The sequence below is a fragment of the Macrobrachium rosenbergii genome, chromosome 9, assembly GCF_040412425.1.
Source record: "Macrobrachium rosenbergii isolate ZJJX-2024 chromosome 9, ASM4041242v1, whole genome shotgun sequence".
Lineage (NCBI taxonomy): Eukaryota > Metazoa > Arthropoda > Malacostraca > Decapoda > Palaemonidae > Macrobrachium > Macrobrachium rosenbergii.
The window spans coordinates 31311881-31336575 of record NC_089749.1 but is presented as its reverse complement, the minus strand read 5'-3'; the positions used below and the strand labels follow the sequence as shown (position 1 = coordinate 31336575).

At 36.4% G+C, this 24695-nt stretch overlaps 1 protein-coding gene and 1 long non-coding RNA gene across 3 annotated transcripts in view; both read right to left on the bottom strand.

Moving 5' to 3' along the window:
* Positions 1-316, bottom strand: part of LOC136841675 (uncharacterized) — a 234627-nt gene extending 234311 nt beyond the window's left edge. Inside the window, exon 1 of the long non-coding RNA XR_010854061.1 lies at positions 179-316. This is a non-coding gene — a long non-coding RNA (uncharacterized lncRNA). The remainder of the gene's footprint in view (positions 1-178) is intronic.
* Positions 317-5344: 5028 nt separating this feature from the next.
* LOC136841672 (homeobox protein aristaless-like 4) overlaps positions 5345-24695 on the bottom strand; it is a 188039-nt gene continuing 168688 nt past the window's right edge. Inside the window, exons 5-6 of one of the 2 annotated variants that reach the window (XM_067108863.1) lie at positions 8686-8927; positions 5345-5820 (exon numbers count right to left, since the gene is read on the bottom strand). In XM_067108863.1, the coding sequence (XP_066964964.1) occupies positions 5491-5820; positions 8686-8927 (572 nt within the window). In that variant the 3' untranslated portion in view covers positions 5345-5490. The remainder of the gene's footprint in view (positions 5821-8685; positions 8928-24695) is intronic. The other variant, XM_067108864.1, reaches the window with a different exon arrangement.

The following is a 24695-nucleotide window of genomic DNA, read 5'->3' as shown; positions in this document are numbered from 1 at the left end:
TTTGGGCTGGTTCCTCTTTCTAAAATAATACCCCTCTTGCTTAGTTCCACCACGGCTTCTGTTGGGAGGTGGCAAATACAAACGTTTCCTAACCCAACAGTCTGATAAACTAAACAAATAATCTACCGAGAGACAACGACTGACTTTTTGAAATTACAAAGCATATTACTGAACTTACCAAATATCTGGGAGTGACCACACACGTTTCAAAAAGTGCCCATGCTATGATCTCTTCGGTAAGCTTGAGATGTAAACGTCCGTTAAAAAAAAAAAACATACTTGTTTTTCCTGAGTGTTGCTTTTCCTTGGAGCTCCCACTTTATCTCTACATAGCTTTCTCAACGGTTTAGCGATACTTCAAGAGATATGAACACAAATTCTGTTTAATTCTCAAACTAGAGACTAAGAACTGTACACAAGCGGAACAGTAGTACAATAGGTCACTTCGGAGCTTCGGAGGACAAAGTAGACGATAGGGATAGGCTTGGTAGAGTTCTTTGTGGTGTTTCACTATTGCGTCGTTCGTCATCCATTCCTATATGTTTTGTAATTAGGAAGCTTTGGTTTAACAAAGTCAGAATAATAGGAAGCAGTTTACAGCCAGTAATATAGCTATAAAACTGATTATTACAGGACTATATATAATCTGTTCGCAATTATTGCTAGTTGTAGTAAGGAAACGCCTCTAATAAGTAATATACTAATGAAACGGTTAATGTCATTATGACTAAAGAAATAAAAATCCCAGTTCACGATGATCGAAACAATTTCCTTTTAGAGTAATTGATTTAAAACTAAAATGTGATATTACAGTCGCTGATGAACTGGGTCAGTTAATCATAGAAAATGAAATGACAGAAAAAAAGAGAACGGTGCCTCATGCCTCGAACAATCAGCAGAGTAATCATGGAGAAATCTTAATTAGTTTCCAGTTCATTAGCTTGCTTGAATACCTCAGGGGGCTAATACCAGGAGTTTTGAGATAAAAAAAAAAAAGCTCCAGCTGTATTTCAGTGGGTAACACCATCAAAAAGTTAATGCACTGTTGTCATTAGTCATATAACAAAGATTAAAATAAATTCACAAGAAGAGTGTACCAACGTGCTGCAATTGTTCCTGTACTGCAAAGAACTGACTAATTCTGCGAAGTAATCTTTATATTGTATTGAAAATTGATACAGCACTGAAATACCTCTTAAAAAGTATCAAAACGCTCTTATGACTCCCCAAAAAGGCTTCTTTTAAAGCCATCTTCTCCGGCAGCAGCATTAATAATGAAATCATAAACCCCGAGATAATTATAAAATGGCATTGCCCAGTTAACTTTGAGATTAAAATCTAATAAAAAAAATTACTCAAAACTACACTGCAATACTTTCAACAGCAAAAAAGTGATATCAAGAAACTTCAAATCGGTTCTCACTGGATTTCTCAACCTAACCTCTACAGAGAGCTACCAGGTTTACTCACGATGGTTCTTGCATCTTTCTTATTCGTTATCTTCCTTGGTGTTCGAAGTAGATAATGAGTACGGCAACAACTTGAATTTTATTGATTTAAAGGACAATTTTAATAACAGGCCATTTGCTCTCTCCCTTTGCTAGATAACTCTGGGTCTCTGATTAGCGACTTCAAACGTGAGTCTGATGCGACCGTGCACTGGTGAATGCCACTGAAATCGAGCAGTCGCCGGCTTTAGCATTCAAGGGTTAAGTATACCTAAATTTTACCAGACCACTGAGCTGATTAACAGCTCTCGTAGGGCTGGCCCGAAGGATTAGACTTATTTTACATGGCCAAGAGCCAATTGGTTACCTAACAACGGGACCTACTCTTATTTGCACTTCTATATCGTACCATGATTTACGGACCGATGGTACATCATCACTAACGGAAACCAACCACCATCCTTAGTGTTTTCAAAAATTATGTACTTTCAACCTCATGTTCTTTCCCTTGAATGAGACATGGGTTCGGTAGGGTGAAAACCTTCCGTTTCATAGGGAAAAAAGGTATGTTTTATATATATATATATATATATATATATATATATATATATATATATAATGCATGTGTGTATGTATATGCATAATTCTATAATCGACAGATGACGACCGACCATCCAGTTCCTGTCCCAGATGGGAAATACTGCCAAAAATTAGGAACTCCAAGGTATGTGTCATACCAGATAAAATTACGTTCAACTGAGATGAGGATATTCCCCAGACCTGCATATTGTAAACGGGTAATGAAAGCCTCATATAAACCGACATCTTTTTATTCTTAAAACAACATAACGTTATACAGACGAAGAAAGAGAAGGAGAGGAGGATGAAGAAGAGTAAGAAGATGGGGAGGAGGAGGATTAGGATTACTGGAATGTAGTTGATCGTCTTTGTCTTGATTCCAGGAAATGGAAAATCTTAAAAAAAAATTCCTCGGGCATTTTCATAAAAATATTTATCACCAACTGCAAGTCTCCGAAGATGCAATGAAAAAATTAACATATATACCTTTGCAACTGGGAAAACTAAGTTTTAATTTGGTAATGAGTAAGCATGAAACATTAACGAATGCAACATTAAGTGTATGGAAGAGAACCGATACTTAATCAACCCTTATTCTAAAGACTAGAGCAATCACAAAAAATGGTTCAAGTAAGTATTTTAATAATAATAATAATAATAATAATAATAACCATGGTGCAAAAGACGACAGTAAGAGTTACAGATATACAGTACAAAATCAGTAATGAAGGTAATATTATACCATCAACCCACGAGAAGGAGAGTCTGAAGAGAAGCGAAGAAGTGTAGTTTAGCCCGATTGTACTTTGGAAACCTCTCACTAATGAATTGCCTCATCAAGGTCCGGTGGAGGACGAAACAGTCGGGTTTCATCGCTTCTCTTTGCACTTCCCTTCATGTGGAATAATCGTACACAATTATCTCCACGTCCATGAAAATTACAAAGGCAATGATGATGAGAAACAAAGATAAAACAACAACAACAACAACAGTACCATGAATGACTAACTAAATGGGAACAGAGTAGCAAAGTCCGCCACGAACAGAAGCTCCACCCACTCTTATTCATTCATTCACTCCTCTCTTGAACGTGAGCTGCATCGCAGCACCCGGCTTATTGGTAAAACGTAATTAGCCAATTAACGGGAAGGTTGTTTATTGCTCTATAAATTAGCGACTGATCAATTATAATCGGCTTCGAATGTAGGGTAATTATAACTTCATTAAAATTTTCTACATAACGATATTGGCAATACTAATGATAATGAAGCACTTGTTTAGGCAATAATAGACTGGATAAAACGATTTCTTCTATGAAAAAGGACTGTCACTCTTTCAAATAAAAAAGGGTTTCTTTCGTCCATTTTCTTTAAAATTATTCATTAACTAGTTAGTAACTAAACGAATGAATTAATTAAGTGACGCAGCTGAGGATCTGAACTGTGGGGTTGCCAAGTGCAAAACGATGAATCATGAAAAACGGCGCCAAACACCAGAGTAACGCCAACTTACAGGATTAAATAAAACATTTGAAAAAGTTTTTAATGCAATTTGAAAAAAATACATGAACTAAACCGGGTAAATTTAACACGCATCTGTCTGCTAAATTGAAAAAGCCCTAATAGGTAAAAATCACAAGTACTGGTGAAATCAATGAACGAATACCTTTGTAATACATTCTTCTTCTCTCAAGATAAATTATATATATAACAAAGACGTCTCATTCTTGTCTGTATGTCCATAGTATTTGGTTAAGTAAAGAATCCTAAGACTAAGCAAAACGCAAAATGGCTGGTTCTTAAACCTTAAGCAGTAAACATCGAACTATTTGAATGTTTCTTGACACATTCAGTATATCACATACCTGCACTCAGACATTTCTCCCTTCGCAGTCAAAACGAATGTATGTATTCATATATTACACATACATATACACATGTATGCACACTCACGGTAAATACTAATTCAATGTACATTTTAATGTCCCGTAGGCTCATTCGACTTTCCCATTCTCTCTCGAAGAAGGGGCGGAAGCGTCTCGCCTTCCAGAGACATCCAGAAAATTTGTTTACACAAATTTTGTTTATGATACAGTAACCACAAAATCATGTGCTCACATTGACTTATATAAATACGATCACGAGTGTATTTACAGGGATCATACAGTATTTACAGGTTACACAGAAATGAACTGGGGGGAAAATCCAGCCTTGCTGCCATTTCCTTGGAGATTTGTTCTCAGTTTCCTAAACATTAACCTGTGAATTATTAGCGGGAATGAGGCATTTTGAAAATTACTCACATAGAGAATCTTTTAAAGCAGTTCTTGTCAATGAACCGAAATTACATAATAATAAAAATAATAATAATAATAATAATAATAATAATAATAACAATAACAATAATATATCGCAAGAAATTACCTGTATTTTAATTAAATATATATATATATATATATATATATATATATATATATATATATATATATATATATATATATATATATATATATATATATATACTTTATATATATATACTGTATATATATATTATATATATCTATATATATATATATATATATATATATATATATATATATATATATATATATATATATATATATATATATATATACACACGAAATACTGGCAAATGAAAACGGTATTTCCTTTCTTGTTATCTAAAGTAGAACTTAATTTAACGGGACTCTATCTGCTTTTCATAATATTTTTCGTTGTCTGGAGTGGCTTGTGAACAATCATGATTTATTCATTCAATGGCTGCATAAAAATATTTTTCACCTTTCGGAGATCTCCATAATAGAGACGGCACAAAAGGTGGTTTTCAATGTTCCTCTTATCGCAGCGATCGTGAGCTCAGTCCAGACAGTGACCGAAGGAGACTTGACTAACCTTCAACAGTTATATTCGATAAAAAAAACTTACGTGTATAAAAACTGAAATACTAAAAAACAAAGATATCTTTCAGATACAGGTCTCGGAGTTACTGTTTGATACGTGGAAACATATCTGACAGCGAATACCTCATATACTAAAAACAAATATTAAAAAAAAAAAAACATGAAAAATTGGGTATAACGATATTTGATACATAATGAGGAATACTGGGACACTGCATGCATTCATTTTTGGTTCCCATAGCACCAATGACTATCTTTCTGCTTCTGTACAAAGGAATCGACTTAGATTTCAGTAAGAGCAAATCTTTCCTTACGTCGAAATCTGGAACCGATCTGAATTCTGAAACTACTGAAACCGGATGATTACCTCTGACTTTTTCCTTCACAGTTCGGTCAAGGAGACACCTTAGGGAGCAGAATAATCGGTAAACAGGTAAAGTATAACAGAGAAATAAGTTACAGCATCTTTGGCACTGGTATTTTACACATTCATAACAAGAAGCAACGAGTAAACAGGATAAAAGAAAAGAACGCTGAATTCTCTTAGGTCTGGGGCATAGTAAGGCCTAGTGCCTCTGCGTGCTTGCGGGCCTTCATCCTGAGCTCGGCTATGGAGGAATTCTTGGAAGAGATTCTTTCGGCGGCAGCCAGGGCCGAGAGAGCCAAAGGATAGGTCGGGTGAGGATAGTAGAGCAGAGGAGGTGAAGTCAGGGGATTGGCAGCACTGCCGGCGCTGCTGCTCGAGCCACCGCTCGCGCCACCGCCGTTGGTACTACTGGAACTGCTGTTGCTGCTGCTGCTGTTCGTGGTGCTGCTGTTGGAGCTGGAGACGCTCTGGATGCCGGCACTCAGAGACACTGCAGCCGCTGCGTACTGCGTGGACAAAGAGATAACATTCATGTCAGCTGTACAATACAAAGCGTTAAAGTAAAGAGAAATTTAAAACCGAGTCCTTTTTGGTATCTTTTAATATTTTAGCGCCAATATTTTGGCGCAAATGAAGTCGTGCTTGTAAGGCCTCCTGTGACGAACATGCTAGACTTCAATTTCAAGTGAATACAAGACAAATAATAGGTAAGCACCAAGATGTTAAAGGATGTCAGCAAACGAGCTAATGTCACAACACAGATGCGCGTGTACAGGCAGTTGCTGCCAGTTTGGTATGAAGTGCTACCGGTTTATACACTTGAATTACTGCTGGCGACTGCAGCACTTGTGAGAAACCAGCAATGATAAACGACACTTTTCATAGTACTGCTTCAACTGCTGGCAATTTCCCGCAGTCTCAGTGAATAAAGACTGCGCAGCCAACGAATCTGAGGGTTTCATTATGATGGCCGGCTTTCTAACGGTCAACAGTGCATCCAATTTCGAGTACGATATGATGCCCATCGGAAATATAGTTTTCCAAACGTACAGGCAGCAATCACGATAGCCGTCAATTATTGCCGATTTGCAATTTTCAAATAATGGACACTGTTGCAAACAGCTGTTTTATTCATGCGTAAGGGCGCTTATTAAAATTTGTATATGAAATCGGAGCATTTTTGACCGGTAGGTTGGCAGGGTAAGATAACGAAACCTTTAGACTAACTAGCTACCCGCAATTTTTTATAGCCTTACGGAAAAAAGATGATTAAAAATAATTTTCATACAAAATGGTTAATACTTAAAAGAACAAAAATCAAGGAATAAACCTTACAATTACATAATTTCTAATTACAAAACACGTTTTCGATAAAAAGACGAATTAATATTTAATTCTAACAAAAACTTCATCAACAAATCAAAATCTACCGTAAAAAACCCATCCAATTAACAATGCTTGATAAGAAAACATCGCTTACAATTACTTAATAACAAAGAAATAAAAATGCTGATGAAAAGCAGTATTGGTAAAAAGGAAAAACTCCGTAAAAAAATTCTCAATTGCTCTCATAAAAAACGGAGCGCATTAACAATCATACAAATATTCTAACGGTCTGTTAAACCGATGCTATTATTTGCTTTTTCTCTGGAAAAAAATAGATATAAATTAAAGAGAACAATTCAACAGCAGTGATTCTGAAAATGACTCGGTATTAAGTATATTACTGGTCATCCCTTATTTCCTTTCTCTCTGCGCGTGCGCATATGTCTTCAGGCATACGAGTGCAAACACACACACATATATATATATATATATATATATATATATATATATATATATATATATATATATATATGCGTGTGTGTGTGTGTGTACAGTATATACATACAATTGCACAATTCACTTACACATTCTTATAAACAAATGCATATGTTTTACCGAAAACCAAGAAGCTTTGGAAAATAATTTATATTTTGGGATATTATATAAATTGAGTCTTAGTATAAGCAACTAAGCAGAGAAAATACACACACACATACCTATAAATGAAAAAAGTTATTCCAACCTATGTCTATAATGATGTTCTCTTCTGTAATCATAGTCTGACAGATCAAACTGATTTTTAGACAGCCCAACATATAAAGACGTAAGCAGAAGCACGGAAATTTCCGTGGTAATGAAAAACCTCCCTCAAACCTAGATCACGGGCGCGATTTTCAATGGACTATTTTATAGTTTAAATAAACTCTCGGTTTCATGTGTGTGTTGTTCAATAAGCATTAATTCAGAAGAGTACAAGGAATGTTGAACTTTGAGTCTCGGATTTGCGGGGATGGGGAGGGAGAGATAATCAAAATTATTTTTACCATTCGCTTCTACTTCTCATAATATCCACTAACTTATCTGTTTTTTGTTGTTATCCCATTCTATTAAGTTACCTCGTTACTTTTCCCTTCCATCCAGCAATATCTACATCGTCAGCTGCTATCTACATCGTCAGCTGCTTTCCAGTCTCCCTAGCTACATTTTTCATCATTTCGACTACTCTTGCAGTTAATCCTCCTTGCTTTCAATCACTTTTAGGATACAGAAAATAGTTTCCTAGTTATTCTACTCCTTTTTCTGTCAGTTACTCCACCTAGTCTTTTGTCAGTTCAGCTTTTATGCCAATAACTCTAACCAGTTTCACAGTAATTACCATAATTTTTCCCGCCAATATATAGCTCAAGTCATTTCAGCTCATTTTCGAGTCAATCCGACTGTGAAACCTACCAATTCAGATATTTTTCGGACGCAAGATGTTTTGCCAGAAACCGAAGCTATTATTGTCTATCTCTCCATGTACATTTTAGTCCTTTCAACCACTTTTTAAACTATTTGAGATACTTTCACTGTCCTTTAAGCTACTTATACAGTCACTTCTGCAAACTTAAAACAATTCCAGTGAACTGAGCTCATTTTTGTCATCCAAGCTACCGTTACAGTCATTCTTTCAACAGTTATGGTAGCTTCAGCTAATATTATAGTCGTCCCAGCTTCTGCTTCTTCTCTCCAGTCATTTTAGTCACTTAATTAGCCATTATAGCTAATTTTCTCGTCGTTCCAGCAGCGTCCACAGTCCCTTCAGCTACGTTTACCCGTTATATCTGCTCATGTTTCAGTCATTTCAGCCTCTTCTGAAGTTACTTAATTTTCTTGTTCAGTCTAAAAAGTCTCCTTCAGTTACTTCGCACACTTTTTAAGCCCTGCTACTACTTTTCCCATTCATTTCTACAACTTTTCCCATTCATTTCTACAACTTTTCCCATTCATTCCAACTACTTTCCAAGTCATTACGGCCTTTGTTCACCCTCCTTATCATTCCCTACCTGGTGGGCTGCAGAGAGAATTGCTGGGTCGAGCGAGAGCGCAGGTAACGAGGGAAGCCGGTCGTATGCAGGAGGGTGCAAACGAAGCGGGGATACATACGGGGACACCCTGCAGGCTTCCAGGGGAACTCCTACTCCTCCGGACGCCCCGAGGCCTACGCTTACAGGGGGAATGACGCCCATTGGCGATGAAGCGGCGTTGGACGGTGAGAGCAACATCCCAGCTGAAAGAGAAGGGAACCCTAAAATTATTAGTTTTAGCATTTCCGTCTGCTTGATTTATTATTATTATTATTATTATTATTATTATTATTATTATTATTATTATTATTATTATTATTAGCAGCAGTAGTAGTAGTTGTTGTTGCTGCTGTAAACATTTATTATTATTACATTCATAAACTTGTTAATTTCTTCTTTTCGTGAAATCTCACAGCAGTGTCCCACTGAAGCATCGTAGGACAGAGATGCTCAGCTTATAAAATGTAGGAGGCCAAATACAGAAGCAGAAATGATACATTAAGAAGATTTTTCAAGATGATCCTGGAAACAATCGTACAAGGAATGCATAAAAGAAGCGTTGAAAACGAATGCAACGCAAGTAGTGTGCATATATATATATATATATATATATATATATATATATATATATATATATATATATATATATATATATATATATATATATATATACATATACATATACATATACATGCATAAGTAATTCAATATAAGGCTTTCATTATGAACTTTTTTACAATTTTCTCTAATAATTCCAAACTAATTTAGGCTGGTGACGCTGCATAAGCTTCCTACATTTCAAACCTGCAAAGGGGCTCATCTTTTTATTACTTCCCTATAAGAGTCTTCTATTTCATAAAGATTTCTTACTATTTTATAATAAAGATTTCGAATATTAAAGCTCATTTGCCTTAGTCTTCCTTTGAGTCACTCCTTTTCATATTTAATTCCTATTCGTTTCTGTTAATATGGAAGTCTCCAAATTTATTCACATCTAAGTCTCCATCAAGCATACTAATAAAACTAAAGGTCATCCAGAAAAGTATGTGTATTTCACTGATCAGCTTTAATTCTTTTTTCGACTCGGCCTCCAAAAGTCAAAAATCCCGGATTAATTTTGCTTCAGCACATGGCCACTCTATTGTATAATAAAAGACCCAACATTTTTCTACTTATCTCTTCCTAAACCTCTTTCAGTTCCCTCAATAATTCTGACAGTTTAAATGTGAACTTCATTCTGACTCCAATATTTCAACAATAAACATTAAAACTAAGATAAAAACTACTTAAACCTGATAAAGTTTCCTTTAAATCAGACCTAACTGGTTCGTCCAATTAATGTATGACTGTTTACAGTAGATGTTACCTGTGTAAAGGCAATTTCCCTAATACCACACTGTTGCATTTTCATACCGTGTATTTTCTGCACCCATCTCACTCTCTATCTTCCTGTATGCACACATGCAGGCACACGCATCGCATATATATATATATATATATATATATATATATATATATATATATATATATATATATATATATATATATATATATATATATATATATATATATATTCGACCTCCCTTCCTTGATTTAATAGAAATATATAAAAAAGCTTTCTCTTTGTTAAAGTAAGAGGGCATACTAAGCAGGTAGGGAAGCAAGCGAGCAGTTGTTCCCAAAGCCAACCGTCAAAAGGGGTATGAATTTTATTTAGAGGCATATCAGACAGGATAGGTTTTCCTAGGACCACCCTTAGCTAGATTGTACCTTAAGCTCACTTTTCTACGACCTTTGTGCTGGCGAGTTTTTTCTCATTTTTCAAGTGCTACCTGCGCCCAAGCCAAGGCGGTTTGGGGGAGGATTTTGAAGCAAGCACCCACGCCACTGACCCCAGATTCGAGAGAGTCTAAAAGCAACCACTAGAGAGGCAACATGCATATCAGGCATCTCTCATAGCTCCCCTTTGTTCTCCTTCCTTTGTCAAACAGCCAGGGAAACTGCCTTTTCAACAGACCCAGGGGTTCTGATGCAATTTATCACAGCATTATCTATTCCAGCAGTAAGTCTGAAGATGACAATGACTCTCAGTTCTCTTTCCCTTCATCTTTACCACTCATTTTTCATGCTTCAAGTTTTCCTCTCTTAAACAGTCACTGACTAAGAAAAATCCTAGTAAAACCATATCCCATTTATGAAGTCAGATATATGAAGTACAATTACTGTTGCCTAGTGGAATTGCATAAATTATCCTCCATGGCATTAAAGTAATATTCTTGATCTAAGATTCATCCCTTGCAGTCAATTAATGATAAGTGAGAGGTCTTTTGATATAGGAATGTTATCTGGATACGTCTCTTCCAAAATTGGGTACGTCTTGGAACCTGGCCAGCATCTTGTTTGGAGAAGAATTAGCATCCTTGATACCAAGATCCTCAATTCACACGCTTGAAATTGCTTTTTAGTTGCATCACAAGTGGCTCCAAGCTGTTGCGTTATTCACTCCTTTATGTTGAAATATCTTGCGTCCGAAGTGAGACGGAGTTGCTGTTATTAGCTCCTGTAAGAAATGATTAATACCTGTCTGTGTTGAACGAGATGTTTGAGTAATGTTATTGATTTAGCTCATGTGTTCAGAATAATCGCTACATTCAGTAATCTAGTCTTAGCTGGCGACCTAAATTAGTTTTGTTAACTTATCTGCCTTTTTTTTTTAAGTAACTTCCAGCCTTGACCGATAGGATCTTGTGGGTCTTAGGTTAAGCAAGGCAATATTAATTCCTAAATTAATATATAAACTCATCAGCTGAATGACCCACATAACAAACACATATATAATATATATATATATATATATATATATATATATATATATATATATATATATATATATATATATATATATATATATATATATATATATATATATATATATATATATATCACAAAGCTTGCCTTACCAGTGAGAAGAAGTCTCGAATTCGATTCTTTAAAGAAGAGCAATATTTTAGGTCCGCTCCGTCACACTTCAGTGTACCTCTGTGTCTCCATAGGAGGCTAAAATACACTGTGCCATTCGCCTTTATCGGACACAATCTCACCCTGGCTGGTTATCACTAACCTCCCTTTCTACTATCTTCTTTAACCCATCTGCACAGCATTTTTTTGGCCTTCTTAGCCTCTCTCCAAACTCTTGTAAATTATACACTCTTCACTAACCTGTGTAATGCATTCTTTTTGCATGACCAAACCATCTCAAAATACCCTGATCCGTCCATTCACCTATATAAACCTTTTTTACCATTCCCACACATAACAGATTTCTAAATCGTTTTATTTTGCATATTACATACTACACAGCCTGTTCATCGCTAAACTTCAGATTTTTCCTTTTACTTGTCTTCATCATATACTGTACATTTCACATCCATAATAGAGATCTGCCTTGTCATCGCTTTCAAACGCTCCTATTTTCACTTCCATGAACACTCCAACTCTTCCTAATCTTTTGTATACACTTGATGCCTTCCTTGCTTTACCTGTTTTGTGATTCACATTTTCTCTCCTCCTATCACTGTCCCAAATACCCATGCAAATCAACTGCTTCCATTCTTCCTCCTTCCTTACGAACATTAAGTGTTTCATCCTCTTAGTTTCTATTCTCAACCATTTTTCTATTGTAAACACTTCCAAGCTTTATCTCTGGTTCTTTTACCTTTTCCCAATCAGAACTGTACCTTATGCAAATATCAACTATTCTACGCTCCATTCATAGCCTATTCTCTTATCCACTGTCCTTCCTATTCGCTACTTCTTGCATCTCTCCATACACAGAGATGTCAAACAGCTATGGAGACATTACTCAACCTGTCTCAGACCGCTTTTACTCCAGAGCAAGAACTATCCTGTCTACTTTTCCCCAAGCACTTATCTTCTATGCCATTCATTCTCAACACCCCCCGACTGCCTCTCTTTCGATTCCATCACCAGCGTTTTCCAGGTCCATGTATCTCACAAGCAGTTGTTCCTTTCCTTTCAAACTTCGCACATTACTGTTTCATAACTAACACTTGATCCACTCACCTTCTTCTTTGCTTAATTTCATACAGTTCTTTCTCTATCAGTCCTCCTGTCATCTATTACCCTTTCCCAATCAATATCTCACCACATAACCACCCTTGTATACCGACTAATGGTATGCCCCTACAATTCTTAAAGCCATCCGTATCACCTTTACCCTCATACAATGGAACATTACTTCTTTCATTCATTCATTCATTCCGCTGGAATGTTTCTGTCATCCAGACATACTTCATTCATCCAGGTTATCCCCCAATCACACTTTCACTGCCGTACCACAGCATCTCATTTGTAAGCTATGAATCCTGGTGTTTCCATTTCTGAACCTCCAAAACAGCCCACTTTACACCACGAATAGTTTCTTCATTTAGTTGCATAATTCAACTGAATGAATCTTCAAAAGATTCTTCTAACCTAGACAACACTGAGATTTTGCATCTTTCACTCTGATATCCAACCATTAATTAATTGTATTTTCTAAATTATCTTCCCCATTTAACAACTGACTCTCCCAAAAGTTCTTCATCACCGGTGTCCTTCCCTCCAATCTATAGCTTGTTTTCTCTGTCTATCTTTTTTCTTGACTGCCTGATCCATTCTCCTTATACCTGACCACAATTTTCAATTCTGCCATTCAACTGGCCTTTAAAAATTATTTTGCCTTCACTAAGCCTTTCAGTCCTTCCTCCGACCACTTACTCTTTTTATTCCCTCTTCCTATAATTATCACTTCTTTCCAAAGTCACTATAACCCCATTACGTAATTTCACAAACTCCTCATCTACTCCTGCACTTATTTTATCGCTTTCTACTTACATGCTTTTCTCGCTGCATTCTTATGAAACTTACTTGTCGCAATTACATTTACATCCACACTTTCCCATTCATCTTCGGTTTAACCATCTATTTTATATATTCATGTACATATATATATGTGTGTGTATACTGTATATATATATATATATATATATATATATATATATATATATATATATATATATATATATATATATATATATATATATATATGCTTAAACAATCACAGTAGATGCACGTGACTTCAGTGTATAAGCGAATCCCTTTGTACGTGATTCATTTACCACACATTACCACAGGTGAAAAATAAGAGACGGGGTGTAGGTCTTGACCGGTTTCGACTTTATTTCCAAGCCATTGATGGACTGATACAGAGTATAAAAAGTCACAAATGTATATACTACAGGACCAGTACTGACGAACATACACAACCGTTAGAGACTACATATCCAACCACCGGCCGGTGCCGAGGTAGGAGTGGCCTTCAAAATTCATTTGGCTAAAAATCACAATATACTCTCAGGGGACAATACTGATAAACACACCGACCATAGGCGACCTCAGATCCACACCTGACAGGTGTCAGGGAGGCGGAGTTTGGAAACTCATTATCACTACTGCCCCTGTACTTTGTTTACAAATATGATAATCCTATTTTCATACATCTCTACTGCCTGCCTAAATTCAAACAATTTACAAATTTCTTTTGATATTAAAGGATCAAGTTTATACATCCCTTGACTGATATTCATATTATGGTTGTAACTTTCTTTTATAAAGCTAGATTCAATGATATTCCTTTCCAGTGCATTATTAGGATATACAATCCTTTTTGCTCCCTCCCAGTTGATAGCATGATTGTTCTCACTAACATGTACAAAAATACCACTGTCCCCCTGTGCATATCTAACACATTTCTTATGCTGTCCAGTTCTTTTTTCCAGTGCTTTCCCCGTTTGGCCAATATTTTAAGGCAGGCAGTAGAGATGTATATAAAAGGATTATCATATTTGTAAACACAGCATAAGGACAGTAGTACTAATGAGTTTCCAAACTCCGCCTCCCTGACACCTGTCAGGTGTGAATCTGAGGTCGCCTATGATCGGTGTGTTTATCAGTATTGTCCCCTGACAGTATATTGTGACTTTTAGCCAAATGAATTTTGAAGGCCACTCCTACCTCGACGCCGGCCGTTGGGTGGATATGTAGTCTCTAACGGTTGTGTATGTTCGTCAGTACTGTTCCTGTAGTATATATATTTGTGACTTCTTATACTCTGTATCAGTCCTTCGTCAATGGCTTAGAAATAAAGTTGAAACTGGTCAGGACCTACACCCTGTCTCTTATTTTTCACCTGTGGTAAAGTGTGATATATATATATATATATATATATATATATATATATATATATATATATATATATATATATATATATATATATATATATATGTATTTATATATATGCAGAAGTCCTCCGTGTTCCTTAACAAGAAGAGTAGCTATAAATGACTTACAACTGTACTTAACGAAGACGCGCATACCTAGCCTAAAACACTACTCATAAGAAGGCTTATTAGTTGGTTGTATAAGTTTTATTTTATGTTTATTCAGTTATCTGATTAGTAACAGTCTCTCTCTCTCTCTCTCTCTCTCTTTCTTCTTCTTCTTTTATATATATATATATATATATATATATATATATATATATATATATATATATATATATATATATATATATATATATATATATATATATATATATAATATATATCCCTGCTCACTGATGTATCGAGAGACCATTCAGCTTCAAACCTGAATACAGGAATTATATGGAATTATGATGAATGTATTTGTTGAAGGGAGAATGGGATGGCTTATTAGAGTAGTTTCAGCGGAAAAGAGAGAGAGAGAGAGAGAGAGAGAGAGAGAGAGAGAGAGAGAGAGAGAGAGAGAGAGTATTTCTATCAGTTTATTTAAGATTTTCCTTAGGTATATATATGTTATATATATATATATTATATATATATATATATATATATATATATATATATATATATATATATATATATATATATATATATATATATTACACACACGCGCATATATATATACAGGGTGTAACACGAGTTTATGCAAATATTTTGGGAAATGAAAGGAAAAGTCATTATGAGCAGAAAATATTCTAATAATATGTGCATTTTAAGGCTTTGTTCGGCAGTGAGGCGAACTTTTAAACTAACAGTTATCATTAAAAGGGCAAGTAAGATGGCGTACGGGATGTCGGAGTGAGTAGTCAGGGATATGGGGGGGGAAGGGAGATGGGCTGAACAAAGGGGAAAAATGCATGCATCATTGAAAACTCCCTCTCCGTAAATGGTATTAACTGGACTCCGATAGAGGAAAGAAAAGCAAGCCTAATGGAACCTCCCCTCCATCAAAGATAGACCTATTCATTAAGCACCGATCAAAGGTTAAAACGTATTATCAAAAATCTCTCCTTCTCCATCAAAAGTATTCATCACACAATTACCTATGAAAACGCTTTCGTCCCTGTCAGATTAAAAAGAATGGGAACATAATGGAAAATTCACTTTCTTTATGCATACCTGTCGAAGGTAGCTTATTCATACAGTAATCGAAAGAGGTAAAAAAGCTGACATTGTTCAAAGTGCAGTATCCTCCTTACCTACAATCCCTTGTCATCATGATAACGGTCACTATCACTCATTCAGCATAGGCGTAGGCCTAGTCCTGACTCCTGATTCGACAATTCCGTGACGAGGCGGCAGGACAGTTTGCGCTAGGATTCAGCAATCACAAAATAAATGTTGCCAAGCAACATTACACTACTTTCTTGATATGTAAAGCTAATCATTAAAATTAAATTACATGAAGTCTGTTCACAGGTGATTTATTAGTAGAAGGGACTGTAATGTTACATTTTCCAATACCCTGCAAGATAATCATAATTAAAAGGCTAGCAACTCAGTTGCTTAACGCGCTTCATCAACCCTCCCCCCCGCCCCCATATCCCTGACTACTCACTCCGACACCCCATACGAGCCAGCTTACCTGCCCGTTTAATAATGATAATGGTTATTTTAAAAATTCACCTCACAGACAAATGAAGCCTTAAAATGCATTGTTTATAGACATTACATATATATATATATATATATATATATATATATATATATATATATATACTATATATATATATATATATATATATATACTGTATATATATATATATATATATATATATATATATATATATATATATATATATATATATATATATATATATATATATATATATTTATATATGTTATCATCAGATAAAGATTTTGTTATCTATTTTAGTTATCATCAGATAAAAGATTTTTGTTATCTATTTTAGTTACCTACAGTATCATACAAGTTTCTCACAAAAGTTCTCCACTGTAATAGTAAATCTAATAATGTTGGATAATATACGAGTAAACCACGCATATTTTTTTAAGAATACAGGATTATGTGAAAATTTAGACAATTTAATTTCTCAGGACATAATTTTATGAAAACATTTTATCCGTCAAATTCGTTTCTGAGATGAGTGGACACCAACGAATCCTCACCCCTTCTCCAATAAACAGCAAATGCCTAAACACTCGTAAATAGTAGAGGGTCGTCTCTATAAAAAAAAAAAACAGTATCTTTTAGGTCCCCTTTCATTAAAAATGTTTTAGAAAACAGGAGGAGATTCTGACACAAAACCTACATAAGGAGACCAAGGACATGTGTGTGTGCCTATTTTTTAATGGTCTGTTTCGATGTACAGTACATAAGCTTTTTTTTATGAAATGTAATGCAATATAAGGACACAATCCTCTCACTTTCAGGGACTTATGGATTTACAATTCCGACCTGTAAAATGATTAAATTGAAATTTTGCCCGGGGAAAGTTGCATCACACCAAATTCCTTGTGAAATCTGCTTAAGTTGACCAGTTTGTTATTGGTTGGATGCAACCCTTTGGGATGAGTTCACACACTTTCTCAGCTAAGAAATCAGTTGTAGTCAAACCCCACTCAGGGCATTCTTCATGAGTTTTGCGGCAAATATCGAACAGTCTCATTCCACTGGATTAATATTGAGTAGCTGGTCCGCTGGTATAGTGGTTAGCGTCGTGGAATGCCATTCACATGTCGCGGGTTCGCGTCTCCCTAAAGGCGATGAAAAATTACTGGCTCTGTATCATGATCAGTTACTGCTGCAGTATGGGGTCTGCGGTGGGAGGTTGAAACCAACATTCTTTAGAAGTTTGAATTTCGAGTTAACGCCCCTGTGTGCTTGTTCCGTTTCGAGTCAATGGCCCGTGTGCTTGTTCCGTGTGAATAGGTTTCATCTACTGAAATAATAATAATAATAATAATAATAATAATAATAATAATAATAATAATAATAATAATAATAATAATAATAATACTGACTCAATAAGTGACTGGCCCGACAACGTGTGAATTCTGATACTCTCTGGCTCTACCTGGCCCTTCGAAAAAGTATTCAGCCCTCTATTTTTCTGGGGACACTCTTAAAGCTGACAACTTTTGTGTATGTATGTATGTATGTATGTATGTATATAAACTTATATGTTGATGTATATATGAACGCCTAAAGTATCGCTAATAATTTTCAAGTCATTACGTACGTATGAAAATGTAAGTATGGAATGGGTACGAGAGGATTCGCTCTTGGTATTGAGAGGAGAGTGTTATGTTGCGTCGCTAATAATAAAAACGTATAATGGAAGAATTGTACAGCGTTTTCCCAATGAAAAAAAAGTGAATAGTTTAATCGCGGCGTCAAAGCTTTTTCTGAAAACGGATCAATTTTCCCAGTGTACTGTACTCCGTCCAAACGTACACAAAAATTATTATTTTCATAATAAAAAAGACAGCCTTTATATTTAAACATTTCAGTCCTTTTTTCTATTTTAATGTTTCCCACATTACTATTCTAGAAAATGACGCATATCTGAAATAAAAATGAAAAACTGTGAAAAATCGTCTCGTGTTATTCTGTAATCTAATATCCCGTAATATATATTTTTTTAATCTGTGACAAAGGGGATTAGAAAGGACAAAATACAGACGACATCCTTTGACAAACGTTTCTAATCTAATTTCCTGCAACAGCGACACATTTCCAAAGCAAAGGCCAGGCGATGGAAAATGCTGGAAAAGTGCGTTTGCCATGCAAGCATGGACAGAGAGAGAGAGAGAGAGAGAGAGAGAGAGAGAGAGAGAGAGAGAGAGAGAGAGAGAGAGAGAGAGAGAGAGCGTGGCTGATCCAGAGAGAGATACTGAGGCTGTGCTCGATTTGACTCAGTGGAAAGAGAATGCTGAAATTGCGGATGATGCAGAAGAGAGAGAGAGAGAGAGAGAGAGAGAGAGAGAGAGAGAGAGAGAGAGAGAGAGAGAGAGAGAGAGAAGGTACGTTTGAGTCAGGAGAGAGAAAGCGAAAGCAGTGGAAGCGTTGATGATTCAGGAGAGAAGGGGAGAGAGAAAGAGAGACAGAGAGGACACGAGAGAGAGATGAAAACCTCCCATCAAAGAAGCAGGTAATTTCACTGACGAGTTGAGAGGAATATGGGGGAGCTCAATAAAGGGTTATTAATGTGATAATGCAATATATTACAATTCTCCTGTAAACTGGCATTCATTTTGAAACACTGTTTTGAAATATTTTATTGGGTAGAAAGCAACGCTCTCTCACAGAACCTAGAATTCTTCATTCTGAAATAACTGACGTCAATGAGCATAGGAACAGTTGACACCTACGAAAGAGTATGGCGTTGTATGAAAAGAATATGACGTCATAATAGGCTGCTGTATGAAAAATGCAGAAAAACATTATGAATTTTCGCGGAGAGTATGAACGAATAATTGGCGGTTCATGGCAAGAACGTGCGAATGCCACGATTTTCCGTGAGAAAGAAGGAACGGGATCACATCTTTACGTATATCAGAGAAGGAACGAGATCACAGCTTTACGTACATCAGAATATGGTTTCGTGAAAAATATGTCGGAAGATTTTACTTTCCGTGAAAAATACAAAGAGATATTATGAACTTCATGAAGAAAATAAAATAAAAATAATGAGTTTCCAGGAAAGTACGAAGAATAAAACGATGTTTATAGAAAAGTCAACAGAAACGACTTTTCATTAAGTGTATGAAGGAATAAAATATTTCATAAAAGGCACTTGAGAAAGGTAAACGTGTCGTAAAGTTAATAGGGGAAAATATGATGCGCTACAAAAAATTATGAAGGAACTTAAATGGGAATTTAGATGAAAAATACGATAAATTTACAAAAAGCTTCATAAAACAAAATTACGAAGGATTATTATAACCTTTCTGGCAGGAAAGATTTGTATGACTTTACGTTAGAAGTACGTGAGATGAAATATGACGTACAAAAAGCCCAACGGAAAATACATAATATTTCATGAAGTACCCTGTGACGGAACAATGCAGACTTCTTTCAATATCATTTCATAACAAAATGATCAAATCAGATTAATTTTCATAAAAAAATAAAATTCTGAGAAATCTAATGGAAATCATCATAATTTCGGTGGACTTTGATTTTTAAAAAAATATGTCTGATACAATGAAACTGTATTCGAATGGCAGACAGCTAAAATGAAATAGGATTTACGCGGAATTCTGATAGAAAAGAAAAAGGATTCAAGAGGATTTTTTTTCTTCAAAGAAAATGGGATTCAGGATTATAAGTTGCAGTTTTGTAACAGATAAGAGGATTCAACCTGAGACTTATCAGAAGAATATGAGATTCAAATGAAGATCACTTCAGATAATAAAAGAGGAAAGACGATTCAAGATGAAATCCGGGAAAAAACACATCACAATGCAATTACATAAAACGTCTTGAGAAAATAAGATCCAGCGCTATCCCACTTTGAAAAAAGTCAGGTCTAAGTTATAATGAGCGTACGATTAAAATACGAAAAATAATACACTAAAGTGGCTAAATACTTCCTAAGAAAAATGTAGACTTAACGGTGTCGTAATGGACAACTGTAAAATACTAAGTGGTGTTCAACGTACACTCGTAAAGGTTAATGTGGAATTTATTAACGACACCTAATACGAAAGTAGTATAAGGTGGGTTGTTTTGACTTACGGTCATGGTCTAACAAGAGCCCGTTTACAAAATGTCGTAACTTCATGGTGCAATACGGATTTAGCAGGTATTTTCATGGGAGCAATGAGATTCCTGCCATGTTTTGAACAGAAACAAGAAACGGGGAGCTGTTCTTATATTGGTGCGCTGACTGCAAGGGGCCGTTATTCACAAACACGAAATCCCCGAGCGAAAACAAACTCTATGAGGTGAAACTGATGATAAAATAATAAATCTAAAAACTCACAATTAAGGAGTTTTCTTGGTAAAATCAATGAATAAGTTAAAGGCTCCGTTCCACCAAAACTACATAACAAGAAGGTGGGGTCCTATTGAAACCGATGGACAAAAGGTAATGTTGGCTTTTATGAGCCTAAATGACTGGCGGAAAATGTTACCGATTAGTCTTAAGACAAAAATTTCCTAATAAGCTAATGAGTTCAGAGTTCTGCTTGATCTGAGTATGACATTAGAAACGCACAGACTTGCAGGTGTAATACTTATAAGGCAAATGACAAACGAACAGTCCGTATTTTTTGTACCTCGAATGAAGACATCGCTTCCTGAAAGTCAGGAGCTATATAGGAATCAGCAACTTACATGTAGCTACTTTTTAGTCCGTTAGGATAAAAAAAAAAAAAAAAAAAAAAAAAAAATTGGTCAAAGGCCGGTTTAGTTTGAGCCTGTCGTGACTGGTGTCCTAGGAGGTAATGCTCCGAGACTTTTGGTATACTAGTTATTAGTCGATAATAATAAGGCAGAACAGAGCACAAGACATAGTTCTTGTAATTAGTCGCTCTTCCGCAATGTGAAACAAATTAGCTCTCAGCCTTCACGAAGATCTGGTGGCCGGACCAGTAATCCACGCAGTCCGTGGGGCATGAGGATGAACTCAAGTACGTCATGAACAATAATCAACCGATCTCGGCCATGCTCCCACCCTATGGCTATCAGAGCACTGGCATCGCTGTATGCCTGAGATTCTGACAATATTTGAAGTTACCTTTGGCAATGACGCTTCATTTTTTAGCATTTATAAAAATATACCATCTTTGTTGTCAGAAGGACAGGAAAATTCGTAAGGCTTCCTATAGCTAATGAGGTGAGAGTATGGATGGCGCGTACTTTCCGGTCTTCCTGTGAATAAATTCCATTTCCAAGTCACTCTCCTTCTATATTCAGTTAGCTCATTAATGAATATCCGGTCACATGCTTATTCAGCTCTCCATTCCAGCGTTTATGCATCTTACATTTTTCAAAACTTGAACAATGATTTTTCTGTAGTTCTGAAATGTCATAAAACTAATTTCTACAAATATAAAGAGCACTTGCATTGCTGACGGCCGATCGAGCGATATTATTTCTGTAAATTCCACGAAAGGACAACTGATTGATAAAGGGAGATGTATCAACGGTAGCACAGCTCAAGGGTCAAGTCTGTCTGTATCTCTTTGTCAAGCATTGTCATATTTGGTAACACTAACAACGTGTCTTGAACATGATTGACAACGTGGATGTCATAGCAACATTATGGTACATTTATTTCAGCAGAATTTTTACTCTTATTACGATGAAATACGTTACGATGGCACCATGGAACTCCAAACTTTGCTAAGATAAACGCTTTATAAACTCTCGTGAAACAAATAACCGGCAGTTAAAAAATAAAAGCCTAACTTCACCAGCTTTCAAGCAGGAAAGGCTCGCCGTATTCCATCTTAATCTGGGCAAACGTCCGACCTATACGAGCTAATTAATCAGGTGTTAAGAGAGACCTCTTTCGAAACTTCCGAAGAACCTTCCTGGGATGAAACGGGAATTAGTTTATTGGCAACTCGAGACAAAAGAGCACCAGAATCCGCAGCACCCTCCCAAGAACCTAGTAGACTTCCCCATAGCCAACTCCCACCCCACTCCCCCACGCCCTCCCTACTCAAGGCCCTGACCCCAAACTTCGCCCCTCCCTCCCTCCCTCACCCCTCCCTCCTCCTTAAAACCCGCCGGAGAAAACTAATTAAAAGTTCTTAATACGACAAAGAGAGAAGAAAAAAATTGGGAGAGGGAGCTTGCCCCAAAATGGCGCTGTAAAGAAAAACATAATTTGGTTGGAATAACAAAAACTTCAACGAAAGGAAACACAAACAATGAGACAAGAGGAAAAGTATGTGAGGAAAAACTGAAAATTAAAAAGAAAGCGAAGGTAATAAATATGGAAATGAAGATGAGTAATGTAGCAAAATAGAACAAGAATTGTATTCTAGGTAAAACTAAGAACAAGAAAAGTTTAGATAATTCTTTATGAAGGAATAAAAATGTTAAAAAATAAGGAGAGGAACATATGGGCATATGCAACGTGTACACGAAAAACAAATGAAGGAAATAAATATAAAAATGAAATTTAATGATAACTGAAATCCGAAATAAAACAATCTCGATGAATTCAATTTATAAACAAACATAACAGAGAGAGAGAGAGAGAGAGAGAGAGAGAGAGAGAGAGAGAGAGAGAGAGAGAGAGAGAGAGAGGGCAGCACTACACAAATCAAAAGGTTCGCGCCCGCCCTCTCCTTCCCTCCGTCTGCCGCCCATCGGACGCACGCCCTTCGTTACTTTTTTGTGTCCTCTTCTGCCGAGGAATTCACCCCATGAAACCTTCCCCGCAGGAGACAAAATCCTCCGGCGTGTCGTTTTCGCCGCTGATCATGGCGCCTCTAAAGCGGAAAAATGCGTGTATTAATTTTGCCTGCTGCCTGGTTGACAACTCCATCCAGGCGCGATAATGCGAATAAACGCGAATAATTTCGTATAATTCTGCAGTGCCGTTTTGCCATAAAGTCCGTCGGAAAGTTTAGTAATTAGCTCACTTGCCTGAATATGATTAGGAGGGATTTTCTACCCTCCCCCTTCAACCACCTCCTCCTTCCGCCCCCTCCTCCTCCTCCTACTACTGCTACTACAACACCACCCCCTCTCATTACCCCTCTGAACTACCCCTCCCCATTCTTCCTCCTTCTCTTATACCTACCCTTTCTCTTCCCTCCCCTCCGCCTATTCCCCTAATATTCCCTCCTCCCCTCCCTCCCTCCCTCCCTCCCCCTTTTCACAGCCTTTCGTCGTTGTGTACCGTCGTCATAATGACATTGTCTCGGCGCCGGGAAATAATTGGATTTGTCGATTTATCGGATTAACAGATTTTCAGATTTTGGAATTTGCATAATTTTGAATCCTTGGAATGTTTCGAGGTAAAATGGATAAAGGGTCTCTCTCTCTCTCTCTCTCTCTCTCTCTCTCTCTCTCTCTCTCTCTCTCATGAATAAATATTAATATTAACGCCAGTATTTGTCCTTTCTTTCCCCTCCTAATCCCATCCACAACCAACCCTCTTTGTTTTCCTCTTTTCATTTTCGTCTCTCTTCCTCAGTTTTTCAAAGTCTCAAATTCCCTCTTCCTGATGTGCGCAGGAACGGGTAGCACCAGCTTATTCTCTGAAATCGTTTAATTGGAAAGGGTTGCCCCATTCTTTGGAATCACTGGACAAACAGTACCACGCTATACGACGGAACTACTATACAGGAAAGGATTGTACCAGCCTGCCATTTGAAATCACAGAAATGAAAGCCTTGCACAAGCCTATTCGTTGAAACCACTGGAGAGCAAAGGGTTGTACCGCCTTAGGAACGAAACCTCTAAAAAGGAAAGGGTTGCATTTGCTATTTCTAGGAAATCACGAAAGGAAAACAGCTGTAAAAATCATTATGAATAACTTTAGACACTTTCTGTAATGGTTCTCTCGGCCTTCTTTCTCATATTATTTACTTGCGGCATCAGGGCAAAATCCTCTTGTGGACTCCTGCTAAGTAACTGGAAGAATTCGAACACTTTTATTGAGAGATATTCAAGAT